The sequence below is a fragment of the Chelonoidis abingdonii genome, chromosome 1, assembly GCF_003597395.2.
Source record: "Chelonoidis abingdonii isolate Lonesome George chromosome 1, CheloAbing_2.0, whole genome shotgun sequence".
In the NCBI taxonomy this organism is placed as follows: Eukaryota; Metazoa; Chordata; order Testudines; family Testudinidae; genus Chelonoidis; species Chelonoidis abingdonii.
The window spans coordinates 256,873,301-256,896,205 of NC_133769.1; the positions used below are offsets into that span (position 1 = coordinate 256,873,301).

Genomic DNA, 22,905 nt, shown 5'->3' on the forward strand with positions numbered 1-22,905 from the left:
ACTGGGCCAACAGCTTGCTTTCTGCTGTGGGCACCAGGATAAACACCACAAACAGGGTTATAACACAAACCATAAACCTCCAGGGGGGTGTGGTATGTAAGTGTCCCAGGTCACTGGGTGGGGGCTCGAGCCGGTTATGCATTGTGTTACTGAAACGGAACCCATGGATACTGAACCAGGCCCTTGTTGCTGCCAGCTCAGAGGGGCAGAAGGGTTACATTTTTGGGGGCTCATCCAGGATACCTGGATCAGTACCCTCGCAAGTTTATACCTGCTGCTCAGTCAGAACAAATGTCCACAGCAAATGGAGATACAGCGAGATACATCCAAAAGGCAACCTCACATCCCTATGTCACATGTGGAGAAATACATATTTAAAGACAAATGAAGGGATGCAGCTACAGCACATGTGTAGATGCACATATTGAATGGCTCTATGTGTCCATGGAGGGCCTTGCCTATATATGGTACAGTATGTCTCAGGAGACAGGACTGCCTGCAGTGGAGGTCAGGCTGTGCCCCAGGGTCAGAGGACTGGACTGAGCAGCAGCCTGAGGAATTTTGTTTCCTTTTCTGACTATGTTAATTGGTACCTTTTTTTATTTTGCTTCCTTGCTATAGTTATTATCCCTCAGGGAAAAGCCCTTGCTGGCTGTGACTGTCTGTCATTCTCCTGAATCACTTCACCAGCTTACACAACCAAAAAGAGTAATGTCTAATGCTCCTGCTATATTACTTAAATGTACTGTTGACTGAGAGCAACCAGCAAGTAGCTGTCCTTTAGTCAAACACAAGATATTGGGCTCAATACAGGGATAACAGAGTGACATTTTATGGCTTGTGTTACACAGGCGAGACTAGATGATCTAATGGCCTCCTTTGGCATTAAAATCTATGAATTGATCAGATATGCACTACACTAGCATTCAGTTGTCATGAACAGTAGGTAAAAGGAGTAATACAGATCGCATGCCTGGAGAAAGACCAACAGACACCAGCGCTACTGAGAGGCACAAGACAGCCAAGTGCTTCCAGCACCTGAGATGTTCATAAAAATCATATGACTGCACACCTCAGAGAAATGGGAAAGTGTAGTTCTACTCTGCAAAGGGACTATGTAAAAACGCTAACATCTTATTCAACAGATCCCTTTCCTGAGTATATTCCAAGCCAGGTTTGCTGACCTTAGTGACAAAACAAGAGTTTGGGGGGGTTACTGCTTATTTACTCCCTTTACTATTGAGGAGCCAACACATCCAAATGAGTTGAAACTGTGGATTCTGTCCCTTCTTGTATATGAATAATAGCATTTACTAAATTCCAATCAGTTACACTTGTATGAACCCATGGGTGACAATGAGCTGTGTAGGTGTTACTGAAAGAGTCATTTAACCATCAGAATCTTTTACTGGTGAGAATGCATGTGATAGAAAGAAACTAGCTTTTTTTCTTACAAGTATAAGTAATGTATGTGGGGCTGTAGGTCAGGGAAAAAACTTCTTGTAAGAAGGACACCTTTGTTTGGAGTAACTGAGCTACAATAAACACTGATCTTCATGATTACAGAGTCACTCTCCAGAGCAGAGCCATACTTTAAGATCAGCTTTGCATGGGAAATAGAAATGGCATACTTTATGGCTTGCTTTAATGAAAGGGCCAGCACAGTGTTTCTAAAGTTTCTAAGTTCTACACTGTTTTCCATATGCTTTAAATTAACATTTCAAGTCTCTTTGACAGGTGGCTAAAGCTTCAGTTTTGCATCTCATCCTAAAGTCAATAACTTCAGCACCACAAGATCACCCTAATACCTTTCCTCTAGATTCTGCACTGAGTCAAACACCGGGTACTAGCTACTTTTCCCTGGTTTTCCTGAGACGCCTCCCATACAAGGGCTGACCACGCACTACTGTGCTTAGGTTATTCAGTCTGAGGAGCTCAGACCCCTAAGAAGGGAGTGGGTGGGTGAGATTCTGTGGCCTCCATTGTGCAGGAGGTCAGACTAGATGATCATAATGGTCCCTTCTGACCTTAAAGTCTGTGAGTCTATGAGTCTAAGTCACGGTGACATGGCTTCAATTTCTGAGTGCTGCTGTAGAAAGAATCTGTTTAAGCTACTAAATAAGATTCTTACATTTCTTTTAAATATTGCTTGATATTCTTGAGTCTACTGTCCACCTTTGAGGTACCCAAGTGCCATGGAAAAACTGAAAGACTTGACTCCAGAGAGGGTGAGATGGCCTGAATTGTATGGCACAAAAAGAATTCCTCTGCCGACAGAGACTTGTAACAAGTGGGATTGAATGTGAAACTTCAAAGCCAGGCCTTATGATTTACTTATCTCTACCTGTCGCACAGCAGGTGAGGGCAAAAAGACAGGAAAGGGACAACTCTTCCAGAATTCCTTTCCCCAAATACGAGTGTAATTCTTCCAGAGCTGTGCAGAATGGGAAATTCTGAGGAAGTCTGGTCTGTTTGTCATGGTGGAGCATTTGCTAAAGAAGAAGCTGGAACTCTATCATCCCCACTGGGCTGAGTTAAGGGTGCTGTGCTTTGTCTGGTGTCTGTGCGAGCACTTCAGTGTCCCTCTCTGAGTAGAGGAGTGTATGTTCTGTTAGATGCCTAAATTTCCTTACTCTTGTGGTTTTCTGTCAGGTATGTTGTATATAGAACTCTTACATTGAACAAGACATTTGAAAAAGACTTCAGAAGATGATGACTGGGACTCCTCTGTTACTTGAATGGAGCTCTGAGAACCATAAATGGAGCAAAGAGGCTGTCAGAGGCTCTCTTTTTTCCTATCTCCTTAACTAGCATTCAATATGAGAGCAAACATTAGTTTCATTCCACTGATTTCACAGTGTGTGATCTGCCTCATGCTTGGATTGAAAGTTATTATTTAGGCAGTTAGGAACAAGGTCAGAGACAGACACTAGGGTTTTTTATCCTTCTTTTCTCTTCATCAAGTTGTAAAGGAATCGGATGATTTTTGACAGTTACATAAGTCATTATATAAGTGCAAGGAAAACTTCATGCATTTAGACCAAAATTCTTAAACATGTCCACTAATTTCAGGATATCCAGGTGTCTCAAAGTGGGCACCCAGACACTCAGGCACTTAAATTTAGAGGATATTTTGAAATCAGGTCCTTAGGTCAGTGCTTGGTGTATCATAAATCTATATCATAAGTTATTACTTTCATGTAATGACATAAGTACTCTTATATACAATTAATAGTAGGAAAATAAGTGTCACCTAGACTGTACCCTTCCTGCTCATACAAAATGTCAGTTTCTTTGTTTTAAGTTAAAGTAGATTTTTTGAAGGGGACTGTAAAATAAGGATCAGTAATAGGACATGATACCTTTTCTCTTAAAATCTCCAGTTCCAATTCAACCCAGATTGGATTGGATTATTTATTTTAAACTTTTCTTCTGCACAGTACAACTAAATTGCTTTGGCCAACACCCAGTAGTGGGCAGTATCACACTCCTATGTCTCAGGCATTTGTTCTTGCAAACACATAGAGAGGACTTGTCTTTTTAGACAGTAGATACTATTGCAACAATCTATGCAGTTCTACTACTGGAAGCAACAGTGGGTGCTTAAGTGTAGATATCTTCCCCTTCAAACTACCGACTGCCAAATATCATGCAAATCTCAGATTGCACTATTCAGTCACGTGAGACATTGCAAACCATCTACATCACAGGCTGCAATTCCCACCACCTCTCATAGACGAAAGGATGCCAACAAAAGTCTTCACAGGATCAAGGCCATAGTTAGCAGCCAAAAGAGAAGTGGGCAGCTATATTATACAAAAATGGTCACAACGAATGATCAATATGAATAAGCATTTCACAATCTGCTGTTGGAATGTGAAAATGTGTTGTTGTTTTTCATATAAAATCAGTCTTTGCAGAAACTGAATGAAACAGGATGTAGTTTCTACAGAGCAAGAGCTCAAATTAAATTCACGGACAAAGAACTTTGGCCCAGATTCTCAAAGCTATATAAGTGCCTAATGCCCAATGGTCTTTGATTTTCAAAATTCAGTAAATTTTCAAAACATATTGTGAACTTGAGAAAGTTAGTTTTGCACACATTACCAGAGTTGGAAAAACTGAATATTGTTTGGCATGTTTGATATTATGTTGCTTCAGAAAAACTGAGAGCTACAGGTTTAATGTTAAAATTCTGGTTTAATATTCACAATAGATGAGGTAATTTTTTTTTCACTGATGATAATTATTTAGCAATGCCTGAATTTAATTAGAGAAAACCTTCTGTGTTGTTAATGCAATGTGTGTTCTGTCATTGTAGGGTCACAATGGTGAAATGAAAAATGAGTTTATAACAGAGGTTATCAACTGTGGTCTGCAGACCACCAGTGGTCCGCAAGTTCCATTCAGGTAGTCCGCAGATAGTTCCCTCTAAGGTGTATGCCTGGACAACCACACACACAAGAGAATGAAGGGCCATCCGCCTAATTAGTGAAGTCGCGCAGGTGTGGCTCCACTCATTAGGTGCCTGGACCCTGGAGAAGACACATATGTAAGGTGAAGTGGTGGCCTCAGGAGAAATAGGGAGAGGTGGGAGGGGGAAGTGGGATGAGAAGAGGGGGTGGGGGGAATTTGGGAAGTGCAGGGCTGCAGTGGCCAGAGAAAGAGCTGACTTTCCCCAACGGCTGCGGCTGCTGGGGAGAAACAGGCCTCCGTCCCAGCCTCAGCTCTGTGGCTGCTGTGGCAAGGGAGAGATCCCTCTCCTTCCCAGCCCCGTTCAGAGGCTGCCATGGCAGGGGAGAGAGGGCACATCCATCACATTAGAAAGGTAAGACTACTGATATTAAAATATGAGTTGTGTGCTTTTATTGGTAGAACAAAAAACTAATTATTATTAAGGGTTTTTTATATAGTGCTTTTATCCAAAGCGCTTAACAGTAGTTAGCTAACAGTACAAACAACATTTGGAAAGATCATTAAGTGGTCTGCAGAGACCCTCAGCAATTTTCAAGTGGTCCGGGGAAAAAAAGTTTGAGAACCACTGTTTATAAAATGTTACTATACATACCAGGAAAACACAATATACATGAAAGAATACAGTATGTGGCCCAAATTCAAAATTGGGGTAAGTTACTCCAGGTCCTCTTAAATAAGTGGAGTTGCAGCCACTTAATACCAGGGGTGAAATCCTAGCACTATTGAAGTCAATTTTTGTCATTGACTTCAGTAGGGCTAGGATTTCACCTTAGTCTGAAATTGACCCTATTATGCGTATGTCTACACTGCAATTAGACACCTGCATCTGTCCCATGCCAGCTGACTTGGGATTGCGGGGCTCGAACTAAGAGGCTGCTTAACTGCAGTGTAGACATTTGGGCTCAGGCTGCAGCTGAAGCTGTGGAACACTCTCAACTCTGAGTGCTAGAGCCCGAGCTCCAGCCCTCATCTAAACATCTACATTGCAATTAAACAGCCCTTATCCCGAGTCCCACAAGCCCAGTTAGCTGCCATGGGCCAGCTATGGGTTTTTAACTACAGTGTAGACATACCCTATGTCTCTGCCACATATGCTGAATAATATATATTCATAGACTTTAAGACCAGAAGGGACCATCGTGATGATTTAGTCTGACCTCCTGCACATTGCAGGCCACAGAACCTCACCTACCAACTCCTGTAATAGACCCCTAACCTCTGGGTGAGTTACTGAAGTCCTCAAATCATGGTTTAAAGACTTCAAGTTACAGAGACTCCACCATTTACACTAGTTTAAACCTGAAAGTGACCCATGCCTCACATTGCAGAGGAAGGCAAAAAAAAAAAACCAAAAAAAAAAAACCCAGGGTCTCTGCCAGTCTGACCTGGGAGAAATTCCTTCTTGACCCCAAATACGGTGATCAGTTTGGCAAGTCCAACCAACCAGACACCTGCAAAAGAATTCTCTGTAGTAACTCAGAGCCCTTGCAATCTAGTTTCCCATCATGGGCTGTTGGGAATATTTCCTGTTAGCAATCACAGATCAGCTACATGCCATTGTAGGCGATCTCATCAGACCATCCCCTCCATAAACGTATCAAGCTCAAACTCGAAACCAGTTAAGTTTTTTGCCCCCACTGCTCCTCTAGGAAGGCTCTTCCAGAACTTCACTCCTCTGATGGTTAGAAACCTTCATCTAATTTCAAGCCTAAACTTGTTGGCCAGTTTATATCTAAGTGTTCTCGTGTCAACATTAGCACTTAACTTAAATAATTCCTCTCCCTCCCTGGTATTCCCTCTGCAGGGCCGGCGCTTCCATTGAGGCGAACTAGGCAATCGCCTAGGGCTCCAGGATTTTCGGGGGTGGCATTTTGCCGGGGCGGTCGGCAGGCAGTTCTGGTGGACCTGCGGCAGTCTTGGCTGTGGAGGGTCCGTTGGTCCGCAGCTCCGGTGGAGCTGCCACAGACATGCCTGCGGACGGTCCGCTGGTCCTGCGCGGGTCCGGTGGACCTCCCGCAGGCACGGCTGTGGCAGCTCCACCGGAGCTGCAGACCAACAGACCCTCCGCAGAAATGGCTGCAGCAGCTCCACTGGAACCGCGGGAGCGGCATGCGGGGCGGCGAAATGGCTGTGCACCTAAGGCGCGAAAAACTCTAGCGCCGGTCCTGTCCCTCTGGTATATTTATAGAGAGCAATCATATCTTCCCTTCAGCCTTTGTGTGGTTAGGCTAAACAACCCAAGCTCTTTGAGTCTCCTTTCATACTAAGAGCCTGATCTTCAAACACTTACGGATGTGCTTAACTTTAAGCACACAAGGAGTCCCACTCAAATAACTGTAACCATGTGAGTAGCTTAAATGAGCACATCATACATATTTGCAAGATTAGAGACAATATATTATATTGCAAGAACAAGACAAGAAAAAAACCTAACAGAGGTATTCTTAGTACAGATCAAAACCAGCATGTGATATTATCTGTCAAATTCTGCCCTCTGAGTACAAATGGGGTTTCATTGCACAGAATTTGTCTCTATATTATTCATGACACTAGAGTTGGCTTTGATTAAAGAATATTCTATTACGCATTTCCTGTCTTTGATAAGTACAGTATTTACTTTAAAATTACACTTACTTTATGTTTTAGGAATCTTGTATATTTCTATAGGGGTCACCATGATCTTTTCTCCCTATTTACTAGAAGGCATTTTCCAGTATGCAATGGAAAATTATTTCTACTATTACATCGAAGCAAAATTTGACTGAACTAAAATAAGTGCTTACAATAATGAATTAATAAAGGACTCAACGCAGAAGAAACTAAGGGGGTTTGAATCTATATATAGTGAATGCATTGAAATAAAAAGTTATGAAAATCAACTTTTGTGCTTTGCATGAATAACAATTCTATCTTCTTTCAGTGCTTGCTATTTAAATTTAAAAAATATCAGTGACAATAGGCAGAGTTGGAAAAATGCAAATTATTGCTCCCTGAAGACAGCAGAATGTTTTGACTAACATAACATTTTTTCATTAATAACCATTCTCCTTTAATTAATTCACTGATATTCAGTTTTAATCCTGTGAATTGTAAATAGAATATCACTAAAATGTTTCTCCCAAACAATTTCTCATAAAAAATTAACTATTTATAGTGAAATGTCAAACATATCAAGCACTATCATCATGTTGAAAGTGCAGACAGAGCTGGAATCAAAACACAAACATTTTAAACGTATGTGGGGGGTCTTCCCTGGGAGTGAAAGGATGTCCCTTAACTGAAGCACAGGATTGAGAGCCACAATGACCAGCCTCTGTCACTGGTTCTGATACAGAAAATCTGTATGACTTCCAACAAATCACTTATTCTCTCTGTGCCTCATTTGAGATATTCAAAAATAGGATCCTAAATTCATATTTTGGTACTCACCTGGTTTTCCAAAGAACTGAATATGTAATTCCTGTTATCCTCATTCTCTCCGTAAAGCCTGATCTACACTAGGAAATTTGGTAGGTATAATTTCATCACTCGGGCATGTGAAAAATCCACACCCTAAGAAACTCAGTTAAACCAACTAAACCCCCAGTGTAGTCAGTGCTAGGTCAATGCGGACCTAGCTACTGCCTGTCGGATAGATGGATTATCTATGACAACAGAAAAAACTCTCCCCTTGGTGTAGGTGGATAGAAAGGTGGCTAGATCATCAGGCTCAATGAGTAGTCATCAATGGCTCCATATCTAGCTGGCAGTCGGTATCAAGCGGAGTGCCCCAAGGGTCAGTCCTGGGGCCGGTTTTGTTCAATATCTTCATTAATGGTCTGGAGAATGGCATGGATGTCATTCTCAGCAAGTTTGCAGATGACATTAAACTGGGAGGAGTGACAGATATGCTGGAGGGTAGGGCTAGAATACAGAGGGACCTAGACAAATTAAAGGATTGGGCCAAAAGAAACCTGATGAGGCTCAACAAGGACAAGTGCAGAGTCCTGCACTTAGGACGGAAGAATCCCATGCACTGTTACAGACTAGGGACTGAATGGCTAGGCAGCAGTTCTGCAGAAAAGGACTTAGGAGTTACAGTGGACGAGAAGCTACAACATGAGTTGACTGTGAGCCCTTGTGCCAAGAAGGCTAGGCATTTTGGGCTGTAGAAGTAGGGGCATTGCCAGCAGATCAAGGGAAGTGATCATTCCCCTCTATTGACATTGATGAGGCCTCATCTGGAGTACTGTGTCCATTTTTGGCCCCACGCTACAAGAAGGATGTGGAAAAATTGGAAACAGTCCAGCAGAGGCAACAAAATGATTAGGGGGCTGGAGCACATGACTTGATGAGAGGCTGGAAGGAACGGGATTGTTTAGTTGCAGAAGAGAAGAATGAGGGGGATTTGATAGCTGCTTTCAACTTCCAAAGAAGATGGATCTAGACTGTTGCAGTGATACCAGATGACAGAACAAGGAGTAATGGTCTCAGGTTGCAGTGGGAAGAGGTTTAGGTTGGATATTAGGAAAACTTTTCACTAGGGTGGTGAAGCACTGGAATGGGTTATCTAGGGAGACGGGAAATCTCCTTCCTTAGAGGTTTTTAAGATCAGGCTTGACAAAGCCCTGTCTGGGATGATTTAGTTGGGAATTGGTCCTGCTTTGAGCAGGGGGTTGGACTAGATGACCTCCTGAGGTCCCTTCCAACCCTGATATTCTATGATTCTATATTTATGTTGCCCCAAACCTCCATGGTTCTGTGTTTTATTCTAACTGCTCTTGTCGCTACTGAGCCAGTCTGGTAGCTAGGGGATCACTGAGGTGTAAAGAAGACTGGGCCATATACTTTTTTCCTCTGCCATGTTCATTTTGCGGTGAGTATAAAGCTCAGGAGTTATTTCAGTGGCTCTATGTCACCATTATGTTTCCCTAAAATAAGGAAATTCTGAAACAATTGTTCAAACCTCTTTTATGGCTGCTTTTCACTGCCAGAGCAGCACAAAACGGCCTTAACGTATCAGAAAATCTGGCATTAAATATTTGGTTATTACATAAAGGCATAGGCAAAATTTGACTTCTGTCTGTCAGAGGGCAGCTCCAGTCAGGCCAATGAGGCTGTGAGTGGAGAGCAAATTCCACACCTGTTCGAGGCTTGCAGTTTGGGGTTGGCAATGCCCTTCCTGGCCCCCCAAACTATGCCCATGCTAAAGGGCAGAGTCTACCATCTTTGTACCATCTTTGACATAATTAGGAGATCCACTTTGGGTTGAGGGTAGTGTATTATGGTGCACTGGTTAAGGTTATGTTACAGAGTGCAGTTTTAAACCTTTATTTTGTAAAAAAAAAAAAAAAAAAAAACTTGGTAAAATGGCAATAACAAAACAATTATTTTGAATTTTTTGTCATGATGATGAAAGATGAATTGATACAGAAAGAATAAGAGTTCAACTATCACCCCTTGTGGTAACTTTTTCACTGGATTGTCTCACTTTTCTTGTTACTCCATTTGCAAGAAATCTAAAACACTGTGAGATCTGACCCTGGGGAACATTATTGTTCATCATGTGCTGATTCCTAGAATATCAGTTCTACATTTACAATGTTTTCCTCTAAACCATATAATAAAATTTTAGTCCTAATGAAAATGCCAAAGCAAACCCCCTCAATTATCATTTGGCCATAAATCTCCGGAGAAAGTTCCTTGTCTTTGGAAAAAGGCATCCCAGAGTTCAAGTCTTGCCTCTTGCTACACAGGCTGTTTAAATTCTCATGCAATTCAGCACTCTTATGATTGACTACACTCATGACCCCCAACTTAGAAAACAGGGAATCACTGCTAAACACTCCCTCCCCCATTATTTAAATAAATTAGTACAGAACTCATGCCAGGTCACTCCAGCCCCAGAACCTGGTCACTAATATGACATACCATAAATCTTATCTGCTGCCCCACCCTGCCTTTCAGAGTGATTAACCCAGTTTCATGGATCCTAACTATAAACCACTGCCTGAATCCACAAGTGAACACAGAAAATCAATGGAAGGCACAAAGCTAGAGTTATGCACACAGGGGGCTGGCTACACCGCACTTAACAACCCCTGGCTGGCCCCGCCAGCGGGCTCAGGGAGCTGGGGCTGTTTAATTGCTGTGCAGACGCTCAGGCTTCAGCCCAGGTTCTAGGGTCCTGCAGGTGGAGCCCCTGTGCGCGACCATCCTCCCCTTGACTCAGAGGGAAGCGAGCCCCGCTAACCCGCCTGGGGTTCGCCCCGCAGGGCTCAGACGCGGTGCGCGAGGGCTCGATGGGCGATGCAGAGTTACCGCATGAACGAAGCAGCCCGGAGCCGCCGCTGCCCTCGGCCTTGTGGGTGTGGCCGGGCACGTCCCGGCGGCATCCCCGTGGGGGTGGGGCCTGGGTTCAGGAAATGGGCGGGCCCCGGCTACCCACTCCCCATGGTTTCTGGTTACCATAGAAACAGCCGGGAGCGCCGAAACAGCGACCTCTGGCCTGACGTGAGTGCTGACGTGGAGGCGCGCGGGGGTGACGCAGGCGGAAGCGGGGAGCAGGGTGCGGCGGCACTGAAACTCCCCCGACCGCCGCGCCGGGAGCGGTCCCGCCATGGAGGTACCGGGAGGGGAGAAGCGCCGCTGCCGCCGGGCTGATGCGCTGGGGTGGGGCCGGCGGCCGCTGCTCTCCCTGAGCGGGGCCGGGGAGGGGGAATTAACCCGTCACTGGCGGGCGCCCCCTCCCCGCGCGCGGCGGGACCGGGGCCGCGGCAGCATCTCGCTGGGTGTGACCTTGGGCGCGCGCGCCCCTCCCCCCGCTCGCCGCCGGCCCCCCTCCTCCAGGCGGGGCGGAGGAGAGCGCGGGTGACCCCTCCCCCCCACGTGCAACCGCTCCCCCTACCCCTCTCCTGGCCTTCCCGGGGGACCCCACTGTGCGCGTCCCGCCCCTGGCTGCTGTGAGCGGCTACAGGGAAGCGCTGCACATGAACCCGGTAGTCTCAGTGTCACCCCTGGCTTTACATTTATTCTGTTTATAAAACGAGAGTCCAGCCTCATTTCTGCCTGGAGCCTTGGGAAGCCACCACTAGCAGAGAAGGGTCGCTGGAAAACTGCCCATCAGAGGTGTTTCTGGGTTGGCAGAAGTGTCTGCATCCTCGCACTTCACACTGCTTGTGACTGTTTTTATGGTAACAGCAAAGTGATGGTGATTGCCCCAATAAACCAGCCCACATGCACTTCTCCAGTCTGGTATCTTCCTTGTGGGAGCAAAGCCAATCGCATGCTTCAGAGGGAAGTGAAAACACTGTTATGCACTGGCTCAGTTAGTCAGTGTCACCGTGGGAATAAAATTCCATACTGACCACAGCTGGGGTGACTAGATCAATACTGACTTAGAAGTTTTATAAAGTCTAATAAGAGTACTCAGGAGCTCTATAGGACCTTGACAATATTTTAGAAGTATGCTAAATTAATAGAGTTCTTCAGTTCTGCAGGTCAAATGAAGTAACCAGTGACTGCATAAATATAGTGGCAAGTAATTTCTATCACACACAAGCACGGGGGCATGTATATTTCATGTAACTTTTTTGCAGTTACAAAGAGAAACAGAGATACTTCCAAAGGAAGTTTCAAGTCATTTGTATTTGCGTGTGGAATAAACTGAAAAATCCAGTGTGATTCCCTGGACTTTCCTGATACATCACTGTTAAGTTATGTGATCACATCTCAGAACATGGCATAGTTTGGTATGATTGGTTTAAAGATGTCTCGAATTGGTATATTTTCTACAAAACTTTAGTTTAGGATTGGTACTTCTCTGTAATCTGTTTGCATTGTAGCTGCCTAACTAGAAGCTGATTTAATTGCAAATTATTAAAATAGACTATCAAAATTTTACTCATGTGAAATAAACATGAAAGTAAGTTAATCTACTCTGTTAGTGTGAAAAGAAGGGTGAATCAGGCATATAATTTTTATAGTATGGAAATACTACCTACAGCATGGCAGAAAAGTCTTGTGTTGCTACACAGCTTACGCTGTCTCTTATCCTGACTGTTCAGAGTTGCTGTAAGGTCTCTGTGTGGAGTCCCAATCCTTTTTTTCATATGCCCTTGCTTGAACTTTGAGCTTATACTTGCAGTGTCTCTTCATGTTCAGAGCTCTCCAATGACCCAAAAATCAAAAAGGAATCCAACAAAAAGTGGAAACAGACAAACTGCTAAGGAAGAGTACAGAAGAGCACAAGCATGTACGGAAAGGCTAAGGCACAAAATGAGTTATGCCTAGCAAGGGACATAAAAGGCATTAAGAAGAGGTTCTTTAAATACATTAGGCGCAAGAGAAAGATGAAGGAAAGTGTAGGTCCTCCACTTAGAGAAATGTGGTTTAGATGAAATTACTATAAAGTGAAAGACTGTTCTTGAAAAGTGATTTTCAATGTTTGCTGTCAAACTGGGAGGGCACATCTAGTGGGGGTCAGTCCTGGGGCTGGTTCAGTTAAATATTAATGACTTGTGTAATGGAGTGGTGAGTATGCTTTTAAAATTTGTTGATAATACCATGCTGGGAGGGATTGCAAGAACTTTGGAAGACAGGTATAGCATTCAAAATGACCTTAAACTGGAGAATTGGTGTGAAATGAACAAGAGGAAATTCAATGAAGACAACTGCAAAGTCACTTAGGGTGGAAAAATCAAATGCACAGCTACAAAATGGGGGAAAAACTGGCTAGATGGTACTGTTGAAAAGGATTGGGGCATTATAGTGGACCACAAATTGAACATGAGTAAACAATATGATGCAATTGCAAAAAAAGGTTAATATTATTCTGATGTACATTAACAGAAGTGTTTCATGCAAGACATGGGAGGTAATTGTCCTGCTCTACTCAGCAATTTTTGGAGGTCTCAGCTGGAGTACGATGGCCAGTTCTGGTCAAAACACTTTAGAAAAGATAGACAAATTGGAGAGAGTTCAGAGGAGAGCAACAAAAATGATTAAAGGTTTAGAAAATCCGACCTATGAGAAGAGGCTGAAAAACTGGGAAGAGAAGACAGATAAGTCTTCAAATACGTTAAGGGCTGTTATAAAGAGGACAGTGACTAATTGATCTGTCTCTACTGACAATAGGACAAGAAGTAATGGGCTTAATCTGCAGCAAGGGAGATTTAGGTTAGATATTGGGCAAAATTTTTCTAACGATAAGGTTAGTTAAGTTCTGGAATAGGCTTCCCAGGGAGGTTGTGGAATCCCCCTTCATTGGAGGCTTTAAAGAAAAGGTTGCACAAATACCTGTCAGAGGTGGTCTAGGTCTGCTTAGCCCCAGGGGCTGTGCTTGATAACTTTCTAAGGTTCCTTCCAGCCCTACATTACTATAATTATATCTTCCCAAATATACATGGACATTAAATCACCTTCCAAACCCTGACCAAGATGATGATGTAAATCTCTTTGAATGTAGTTTGGGAGATCCTACCATAAAATCACTGTTCATTTAAATGCTCTTCCACTAGCATTCCACTAGCACATCTTTAAGGCAGGTCTTTTGCTAGGTTATCAAGCCATACTTTCCGGACCAGTTATAAACAAAATAAGTAGATTTTGGCCAGCCTTTGTGTATCAGCTCTTTGGATAGAAATTCCATATCTAAAAGACAGATTTCTATAAATATATTTTGTCTCACGACATCATGCTGTGATGCGTCTATCCTGATCCAGCTATCTGTGATGGATGTCTGAACTCATTTCTTCCATTCTTCTTCTTTTTAAATCTTAATTTTCTTGAGTTCCAAGTTCTGCTAGAGCTGTTAACTACTGTCAGGGTACAACAGGCTCTTAACCAGTTCTATTAGTAATCTAACGAAGAGTTCAGTTTTGACATGCTGTGCTTTGTTTTGTTTTTCAGGTGCAAGATGCTGGACAAGATATGGTGGCTTCCTATGCCACACCAGGAAGTGGTAAATCGAAGGTAAACTTTCTTTACAAATGTAACTGATTTGGACAGATTTACTAGCTGCTGCTGGGGGAATAGTCAAGAGAGATTAATTTTAAAAGGTAAACATTGACTCCTCTATTTGCCAAAATTAAATTGTGGTTGTTAAACCTAGAGAGCCCTGTTAAACTTTGGAGAATGCTGAAAAAAAATCTTGTTAATGATATTGGCAGTTATTACTGGAAGCAAATGTACTGACCCTTTAGAAAACACTTAGCAGCATCCAGTTCAAACAGTGGACTTTTCATTTCTTTAGTGCATAGATTCCTTCATTTAAATTTCCTTCCCACTTATACAATGATGTTAAGACAGCATGCCATGTTAAAAACATTCAGCAATTTACATTATTCTCAAATGCCTCCTTAGCTTTTTCAGTTTGGCAGACCTTATATTTTTTTTACTTGTTTGAAGATTTTTAATCCATCTCTGAATGCTAACCCTTCACAACTGAGTCTTACTTTCTTTCACATTGATATTGCCTACTTAGGCCCTGTGGAGTAAACTTGTAAAAGTTAATGTAGAATTAGTGGGTCACTTATATGGCACTATACATTTAAATTGTGTTTACTGACATATGATATGACGTGTTTCATTCCCTAAATTTTAATATCTTGAAAGTCAGACATTTAATATTCCTTGTTTTCAGTGTTCTAGTCATCAGGCATAGATTACAAAACATGCTTTCCCTATCACATTTTACAGCTGGATACGCTGTCCAAGGAAGATCTCATCAAATTTGCGAAGAAGCAAATGATGCTTATGCAGAAAGTGAAGTCAAGATGCACAGGTACCACAAAGAAAAGGGATTTATTTGGCTGTTCCAAGATTTTTGTATTACTTAAAATGTGGGTGTGGGGGGAAGGGACCACCCTGGGCCACTTCCCCGGAGCCCTGCACCTTCTTCACCCTTTTCTCAGGACCTTGTCCTGATGGAGTCCCAACAGCCAGCCCAGAGCTCCTTGCTCTTTCCCCCACCCTCATTTCTGCCAGCTCTGCTCTGGCCGAGGTCCTGTCATTCCCTCAGCTATCCACACTCCTCCAGTTCCAGCAAGGAGTTGATCTCATGCTGGCCCTGCAGCTCTTCTTATACTAGTCTGCTGGGTCCTGACAGGGGCTGCAGGGAGCAGCCAATTTGATTGGCTATGTCCCCCACAGCCACTCTAGACAGCTTGGATGACTTTTTCCATTGCCCTTTTCTGGGGCAGGGTGTGACAGGGCCACAAGGCCTCCAGCAGGGGGCCTCAGAGGGTCTTGTACACCCTGTCACAGGTGGAGATAGAACTAAATATTTTGCTTTTTCCTTTCACTGATGTAGTGCTTCACAACTTTTAACCCATCTATTTAAGGCAAATACTACATTTTTATATACCAAGTTTCAGCCTAATGTACATTTTGATGACTATGTGATTTTTGAATACTAATATGCCAGGAAATTCTTTACTTACACTGAGCTGGTGTTTTGAAATTTTTAAAATCTGATGTCATTACTATACTATTGTAATACATTAATTATATTTATGATCTCAAAAAGTGACTGATTCTCTTCTAAGTGAGAAGCTGCTATTTGAAATGTGAAACAGCCTTATGGTGAATTTTTTTATATACATTTTTTTTGTTTTAGAATTGGAAAAAGAGATTGAACTCAAATCAAAACCAGCTGCTGGAGGAGCTGATGATATTATTCAGGTGGGACTAGATCATTTTTTTGAAGTACTATACATAGTAAAAGACCCCTGGAAATCTTTCCGCTGGTGGTGTTTACTGAATAGCAAACTATTTTACTCAGACTATCTGGGGCCAGTCCTTCTCATGGACTTAAGACACTTTCTTTATCGTTCTCCACCAAGTGTCTTGGGAGTCTTACTTCATATATGGAAATATTTAATTTTTGTGTCAGTTTTATGATAAATTACTAGTAAAATGTTAACTTAAGAAAAGAAGTTCCTTCTTCTATAGGAGAGTAGTTCAGCTCATGATGAACATTTGCACTGCCACCATAAAGAAATGGGGCAGCAGTTTTACTCAGTCCAACAGTTAAAAAGTGCTTTTTATTTTGTGAATTTATCACAATAAATACACTTTTCAACTATTTTTAGATTTGAACTGGCTCTTTGAGTTTAGTAGTGAAAGCATCTATCTTGCTGAAAGTGTAGTAACTTATGTAGCTACTCAGATGAAAAGTTAGTGTAGGAACCTGTGAACTACTGAAACAAGATTCAGATTGTTTAAATATTAGTTTAATGGTTAAAACAATTATTTACACACAGCTTTTTTTCTGGAAGTATAAATAATAAAATAGGAAACCAGTTTTCCAATGCAGCAAGTTCATTCTGCTCAGTAGATTAACTGTGAGAGGTGTTTTGTTAGCAGTATAGCTGTCACTATACTCTGTCTTCTCTCTATGGACTGAAGGTAATTATTGTAATGGGCTTGGTTTTCTGTTGCACAATGTGCAGCAAATATCACAGCCAATATCTGAGCTCTGTAGCATTGCCTCACAAAAGTTGCTGAGACTCTGCGTTTTCACATTTTTTTTCCTAACAGTCTTCTTGCTCTCTCTCCTAATTAGGCACTCTCAGAAAGACTGGATGCTGTTCTTCTGGAAAAAGCAGAGATCCAACAGCAGTGCGTAGCCCTCAAGAAAGAAAATGCTAAAAGGAAACAAGAAGCAGAGGTAGTGAAATGAGCAATAACATGTTTCTGGTATAAACATTTCTAGTCCGTGGTAGTTTTGTTTTCTAGTTTAATAATTGTGATTGTATGGTTCACTTTTTAATCCTTTTTTTTTCTCATTCTCTTTTGTTCATTGTTAGTTAATAATACTCATAGTTCGTATATTTTTAATTATAATCACCAATGTAAATACTTTCCCAAAACTATTACAATATCTGTTTGCAAGTCTTAAAACAAATGGGTTATGCACAGACTAAATGGTCAATGTGAAGTTGTCCTGCCCTGACTCAGGAGCGTGGGTACCTAAGTTGCCTCTAAGCTGCATGGCCGCACACCAGGCTATCAAGGGCAATGCAGGCGTGCAGCCACAAGGGCCTAGACTGGGAGGAGAGAGGTGCCTCTCCCAGCCCTAGGCTGCTGTGGCAAGAGAGGGCTGGTGGGGAGTCCTCTCTCCCCACTGCAGCCCTGGGGCAGCCTGCACTGCAAACCCCTCAGCCCTGGCCCCACTCCAAAGCCCATATCCCCAGCCGGAGACCTCACCCCACCACCCCGCACCCGAGCCCCACTCACACTCTGAACCCCTCGGTCCAACCCCCACCATATTGGTGTACATAACAAAATTCATTCCACACATGGAAGTAAAATATTAGAGGGAGCACTGGTGAGTACCAACCTCAGGGCAGACTATTAAGAACCAGGGCACAAACGCCAAATTGGCTTTGGGTTTTGTAGTTAGATTTCACCAATCAATTTTCAAATGTAAACTCCTCGGGCGCTATAACAGCTTAAATATGGAGTCACAGAAAGATTCCTTGGATACTCTAATCTATCTCATCACCTAGGCAAGCTTACCCTTGTGATGGTCCTTTATACCATGAATCACAACAGCAGTCAGGTTACTTCCAGTCTCAAAGAGCGAGTCACTTATCCCAGGTCAATTGCTCCTTAGATCTCACATCAAAGACCACACTTGTAGCCAATCCTATAACAAACTACATACAGATTTATGACTAGGAAAAGGGAAGAAAAGAGTTATTCACAAGGTTAAAACAGTTAAACATACATACACAAATGAGTTACATTCTTAAGTTTCAAAAAGTAATATAGAGCTTGCTTATTATAGAAGCTTCCATGACCTTTAGAGCTAACCCAGGCTAAGCAGCTGGGGATTCCTTGCTTATGTCTAGAAACCCTGCCTCCAGAATCCAAGCAGCAATGAGATACAGTTCCTCCTTGTTAGGGGTTTTTAATTCCCTTCCCCCCTTCTGCTCTGAGCTGCAAACTCACAGATGGGAGGAATTTATTTCCAAAACTCGTCTTCATGGGGAGGGGGAAAGAGTAAACAACAAAATCTTTTGTCCTCTTTAATATTCCACTCCAATCTGTCTGGTGTTGATGGGCCTTCCTTGTTGGGAAGGACATAATACCTTCTGTTGGAGACCAGCATTTCACTCTAGTTAAGGTCTTTCTCCTGTCAAGTGATTTACACAATTAAAAAGGCTTACAGTGCAAATCTTCAAATATTACCTTACCTTATGGGATACAGATGTTATAAGTGAGATTAATGCTTTCAGCAACTCACAAGCATTCAATAAAGTTGCCACACTAAACACATTGGAATCCCAATACCTATTGTAACAATACTAACATACAGGTGAACCAGACTGATTCCAGCTATGTATTTGTCAGTATTCAGTCAAGGCCTGGGGACCATCAACAAGTTGAGGCTTGAAATTAGGCGAATGTTTCTAATTACAAGATGAGCGAAGTTCTAGAACAGCTATCCAAAGGGAGTAGTGGGGGCAAAAAAACCTAACTGGCTTCAAGACTGAGCTTGATAAGTTTATGGAGGGGATGGTCTGATGTGACTGCTTATAGTGGCATGTAGCCAATCTCTGACTGCTAGCAGAAAATATATCCAACGGCCAGTGATGGGGCACTAGGTGGGGAGGGCTCTGAGTTACTACAGAAAATTCTTTCCCAGGTGTCTGGTTGGTGGAACTTGCTGAAATGCTCAGAGTCCAACTGACCACCATATTTGGGATCTGGAAAGAATTTTCCCCTAGGTCAGATTAGCAGAGATCCTGAGGGGGGATTGTCTTCCTCTGATCATGGAGCGTGGGTCACTTGCTGGTTTAAATTAGTATAAATGGTGGATTATCTGTAACTTGAAGTCTTTAAGCCATGATTTGAAGACTTCAGTAACTCAGCCAGGGGTTAGGGGTCTGTTACAGGAGTTGATGGGTGAGGTTCTGTGGCCTGCAATGTGCGGGAGGTCAGACTAGATGACTATGATGGTCTCTCCTGACCTTAAAGTCTATGAATCTATGAGACCTTGGCATGAGCTGGCATCTGGTCCACCAGCATCATAGTCAGACCTTACCAAAGTGCAGAAAGAATCCAATAACTATCATAACCTTAAAACGTTCCTTTCAGCTTCTCCTCTGAACTTGCCAACACTGTTACATTCTGTCTTTTGACCGCGCATCCTGCAGTGAGTTTGCTGTTCCTAGTGTTCCCTTTATCTCACCTAATTTGCTTGTACATTTTTTTCTCCCATTCTAAATTAAGTCCTCAAATGTCATTTCCTCATTCCAAATAATTTAGGATTTTAAGTTACTTGTTGTTAAGCCACAAAACTTTAGTATGACTTCCATCTCTGGTACACTAGTCAACATCAAGGACTTGTTTATTCCAAACTCTTTCCCGATTTCCTTGGTTATCCATGAGACAGAGACCTTTGCAATTCAGAGATCACAATATCCAAATCTGCAGGTATCTGAATTGCTTGATAAATTATTAGGTTGTAAAATTTAACCAGTTTAGTTACTAATATTTAACTTCCACATTAGCATGAGTTCAAATGGCATTTATTATGCAGATGAATTACTTTGTCACGATTTTTCAGGTGGAGAAGTCATATACTGGGTATTCATCTATTTTTGGTTTTAGTTTGTCTGTTTCTTCCTATGTAATTATTGACAAATATGTTTGTTTTAGGTTGCTGTAACTAAGACAGAAGAACTGCAGAAGCAGTTGGAACAATCAAGCGTTGACCACTTGAAAGATATTGAAGGCCTTAAGAATGAAGTAGTAAGAGCACAGTCCAAATACAATGAAGACTTAGCCAAATTGCAGAAAGAACTGCAGGAAGAAATGAAGAAACGAATGGGGCTTGCAGAACAGCTTGAACTTCATAGTAATCAACAAGAGGAAACTAAAAGACTACAAGAAGAGGTCCAGCAAATTAAGCATACATATGAGGAACAGATTTTATGTCTGAATAAACAGTTGGAAACTATCAGTGAAGATAAAAACAAAGAAATTGAAAATCTGCAAGAAGTTATCAAAACTAATTCTCAACATTACTGTAGTGAAATCAATAATCTGCATGAAGAGCTTATGCAAGTAAAGGGTGCACACCAGGAAGAGGTTTCAGAATTGATGTGTCAGCTTGAAGCTACTTCTAAAGAATACGAAGAGGAACGAAACCAGATAAATCGGCAAAAGCTGGACTTAACAGAGCAGCACTTGGTAAAAGAGGAAAGCATGAAGAGTGAATTATATGCTAGTAATGAGAAATGTGAACATGAATTGGAGGAACTAAGAGAAGCTGTAAATGAAAATGAGACAGATGTTACAGATGTACAAAGAGAGACTTATGTGAACACAAAAATGGAAGAAAAGGTCAACCACTTAGAACATATTTTAAAAGAACTGGAATCTCAACATAGTATATTAAAAGATGAACTAACGTATATGAATAATGTTAAGTTAAAACTGGAGGAGGAAATCCAGCGCACAAAGGATGAATATTTTCATGAGCGGGAAGATTTGGAGTTTAAAATTAATGAACTGCAACTTGCTAAAGAAGATCATTGTTGTGTAATTGAAAAACTAAAATCAGAGCTCCAAGCAACAAGACACCAATATGAAATCACTGAAAAAGAGCGTAACCTAGAAGTTCAAAGTCTGAGAGAACAACAAGAGAGAGAGATTTCGGAACTACATCAGACTTTATTGTCAAGTTCAGAAAAAGAAAATATGGCATTGGTTTTCGAAATACATGATCTTAAGGAACAGTATCAAAAGCTCATACAGGAGAAGGAAGAAGCAGTGTTCAATTATGAGAGTTTGAGGGAAACGCTGGAAACTCTACAGACTGAATTGGGGGAATCAGCTGGAAAGATCAGTCAGGAGTTTGAATCAATGAAGCAGCAGCAAGCTTCTGACGTCAGTGAGTTACAACAGAAACTCAGAGCTGCTTTCAATGAAAAGGATGCTCTGCATGAAACAGTGAGTCGTCTTCAGGAAGAAGCAGAAAAATTATCATCTAAACAAGCTGAGGTGGAAGAACTTAAGCATAAAATAGTCAGCTTTCAGGAGGCGAATGAGGCAATGGTGATCTCTCTTGATCAAAAAGAGATCACAATAAAAGAATTGGAGGAAAAGGTGACTACTCTTGCCTCTCAAAGAGATGGTATTTTAAGTGAACTGAAATGTTCAGGTGAAGAAGTAGAAAATCTCCAAGAAATGTGTAAAAAAGAACAAGAAAAGGTCCTGGAACTTCAGCAACAAGCAGAATTTGTTAACCAGTGCAACAGTGAACTGAAAAAAAAAGTAGAGGATTTAACAGAGACACTAAAAGAAGCTTTAAAAGAGAAGGATGAGAATAACCAAAAGTTAATGCAATTAGAGGAACAAATGGAAGCTCTGTCGCTTGATAGAAAGAGTCTGTTATCTCAAGCATATACTCTTCATAAGGAAAATGAGAAAATCAATAAGGAAAAAGACAAAATAAGTAGTAATCTGGAAAAGATTACCTCTGAAAAGGAGGATTGGCTAGTATTTAAAGGACAAGCTGAACATTTAGAAAAGAAATTACAAATTGCTGTTGAAGAAAAAGACCATTTAACTTCGCTTCTTGAAAACAAACAAGCACATGCATCACTTGTCAAAACTCAGCTGTACGGTTTGCTTGAGCAAATAGGGTCCAGGCTTTCAGATGATGATGAGGAACATGATATTATTAATTTACTGGAGATTGCAAATGAATCCTTGGCAAAAATGAAGGAAGAAAAACAGAGTCTTACTTTGCAGAATGATGAAAAAGTTGTTAATTTACAGCAGAAGGTTGAGAGACTTCAGGAAGAAAATGTAGTTCAATGTACGGAGCTCAGATCTTTGCTGGAAAACTTTGAAAAAGAAAAGTGTCTCTTAGCAGAAAAATTAGAAGGAGCTTTGACAGAAAAAGCAGCATTGCAGCTAGATATCCAAGAGATGAAGAGTGCCAGTGAGAAAGCAAGGAATGTAAAACAAGATCTTCTAGCTTGTATTGAAGAGATCTCTCAAAAACTTGCATGTTATGAAAGCCAAATACAAGAGCAACAGAAGGAATCTTCTACAGAAGAGCAAGAAAACCTAAAACTCACTCTAGAACAAAGAGAGGCTGAACTTAGACATGTGAAAGCCGAACTGACCTCTCTAAAGGTGATGCTTTTTGTTATTTCAGTATACAGACTAAACCTCTAACACTTAATGAAGGTTCAAAAGTATTTTCACGTTATTTCATGGCACACCACCCCCAATCAACGGATCTGCTTTTTTTCAATAAGTATTTCTAATGGAGAGTGCCTCACCAAAAAGGCAACATTAAAGTTACTCTAGCATTAAAAGCTTACTTGAGCAAAATATAATCTTCTCCCTTTCCTCACAAATGATCCTTCATTTACAGAAGGGATGGCCTAGATGACTTAATAATGTCTCTTAGCTCTTAAATGT

At 41.7% G+C, this 22,905-nt stretch overlaps 1 protein-coding gene across 1 annotated transcript in view; it reads left to right on the forward strand.

The window, feature by feature from the left end:
- Positions 1 to 10,994: 10,994 nt before the first annotated feature.
- Positions 10,995 to 22,905, forward strand: part of GCC2 (GRIP and coiled-coil domain containing 2) — a 42,506-nt gene continuing 30,595 nt past the window's right edge. Inside the window, exons 1-6 of the mRNA XM_032771974.2 lie at positions 10,995 to 11,080; positions 14,365 to 14,427; positions 15,154 to 15,238; positions 16,073 to 16,137; positions 17,021 to 17,125; positions 20,125 to 22,614. Of these exons, the coding sequence (XP_032627865.1) occupies positions 11,075 to 11,080; positions 14,365 to 14,427; positions 15,154 to 15,238; positions 16,073 to 16,137; positions 17,021 to 17,125; positions 20,125 to 22,614 (2,814 nt within the window). The 5' untranslated portion in view covers positions 10,995 to 11,074. The remainder of the gene's footprint in view (positions 11,081 to 14,364; positions 14,428 to 15,153; positions 15,239 to 16,072; positions 16,138 to 17,020; positions 17,126 to 20,124; positions 22,615 to 22,905) is intronic.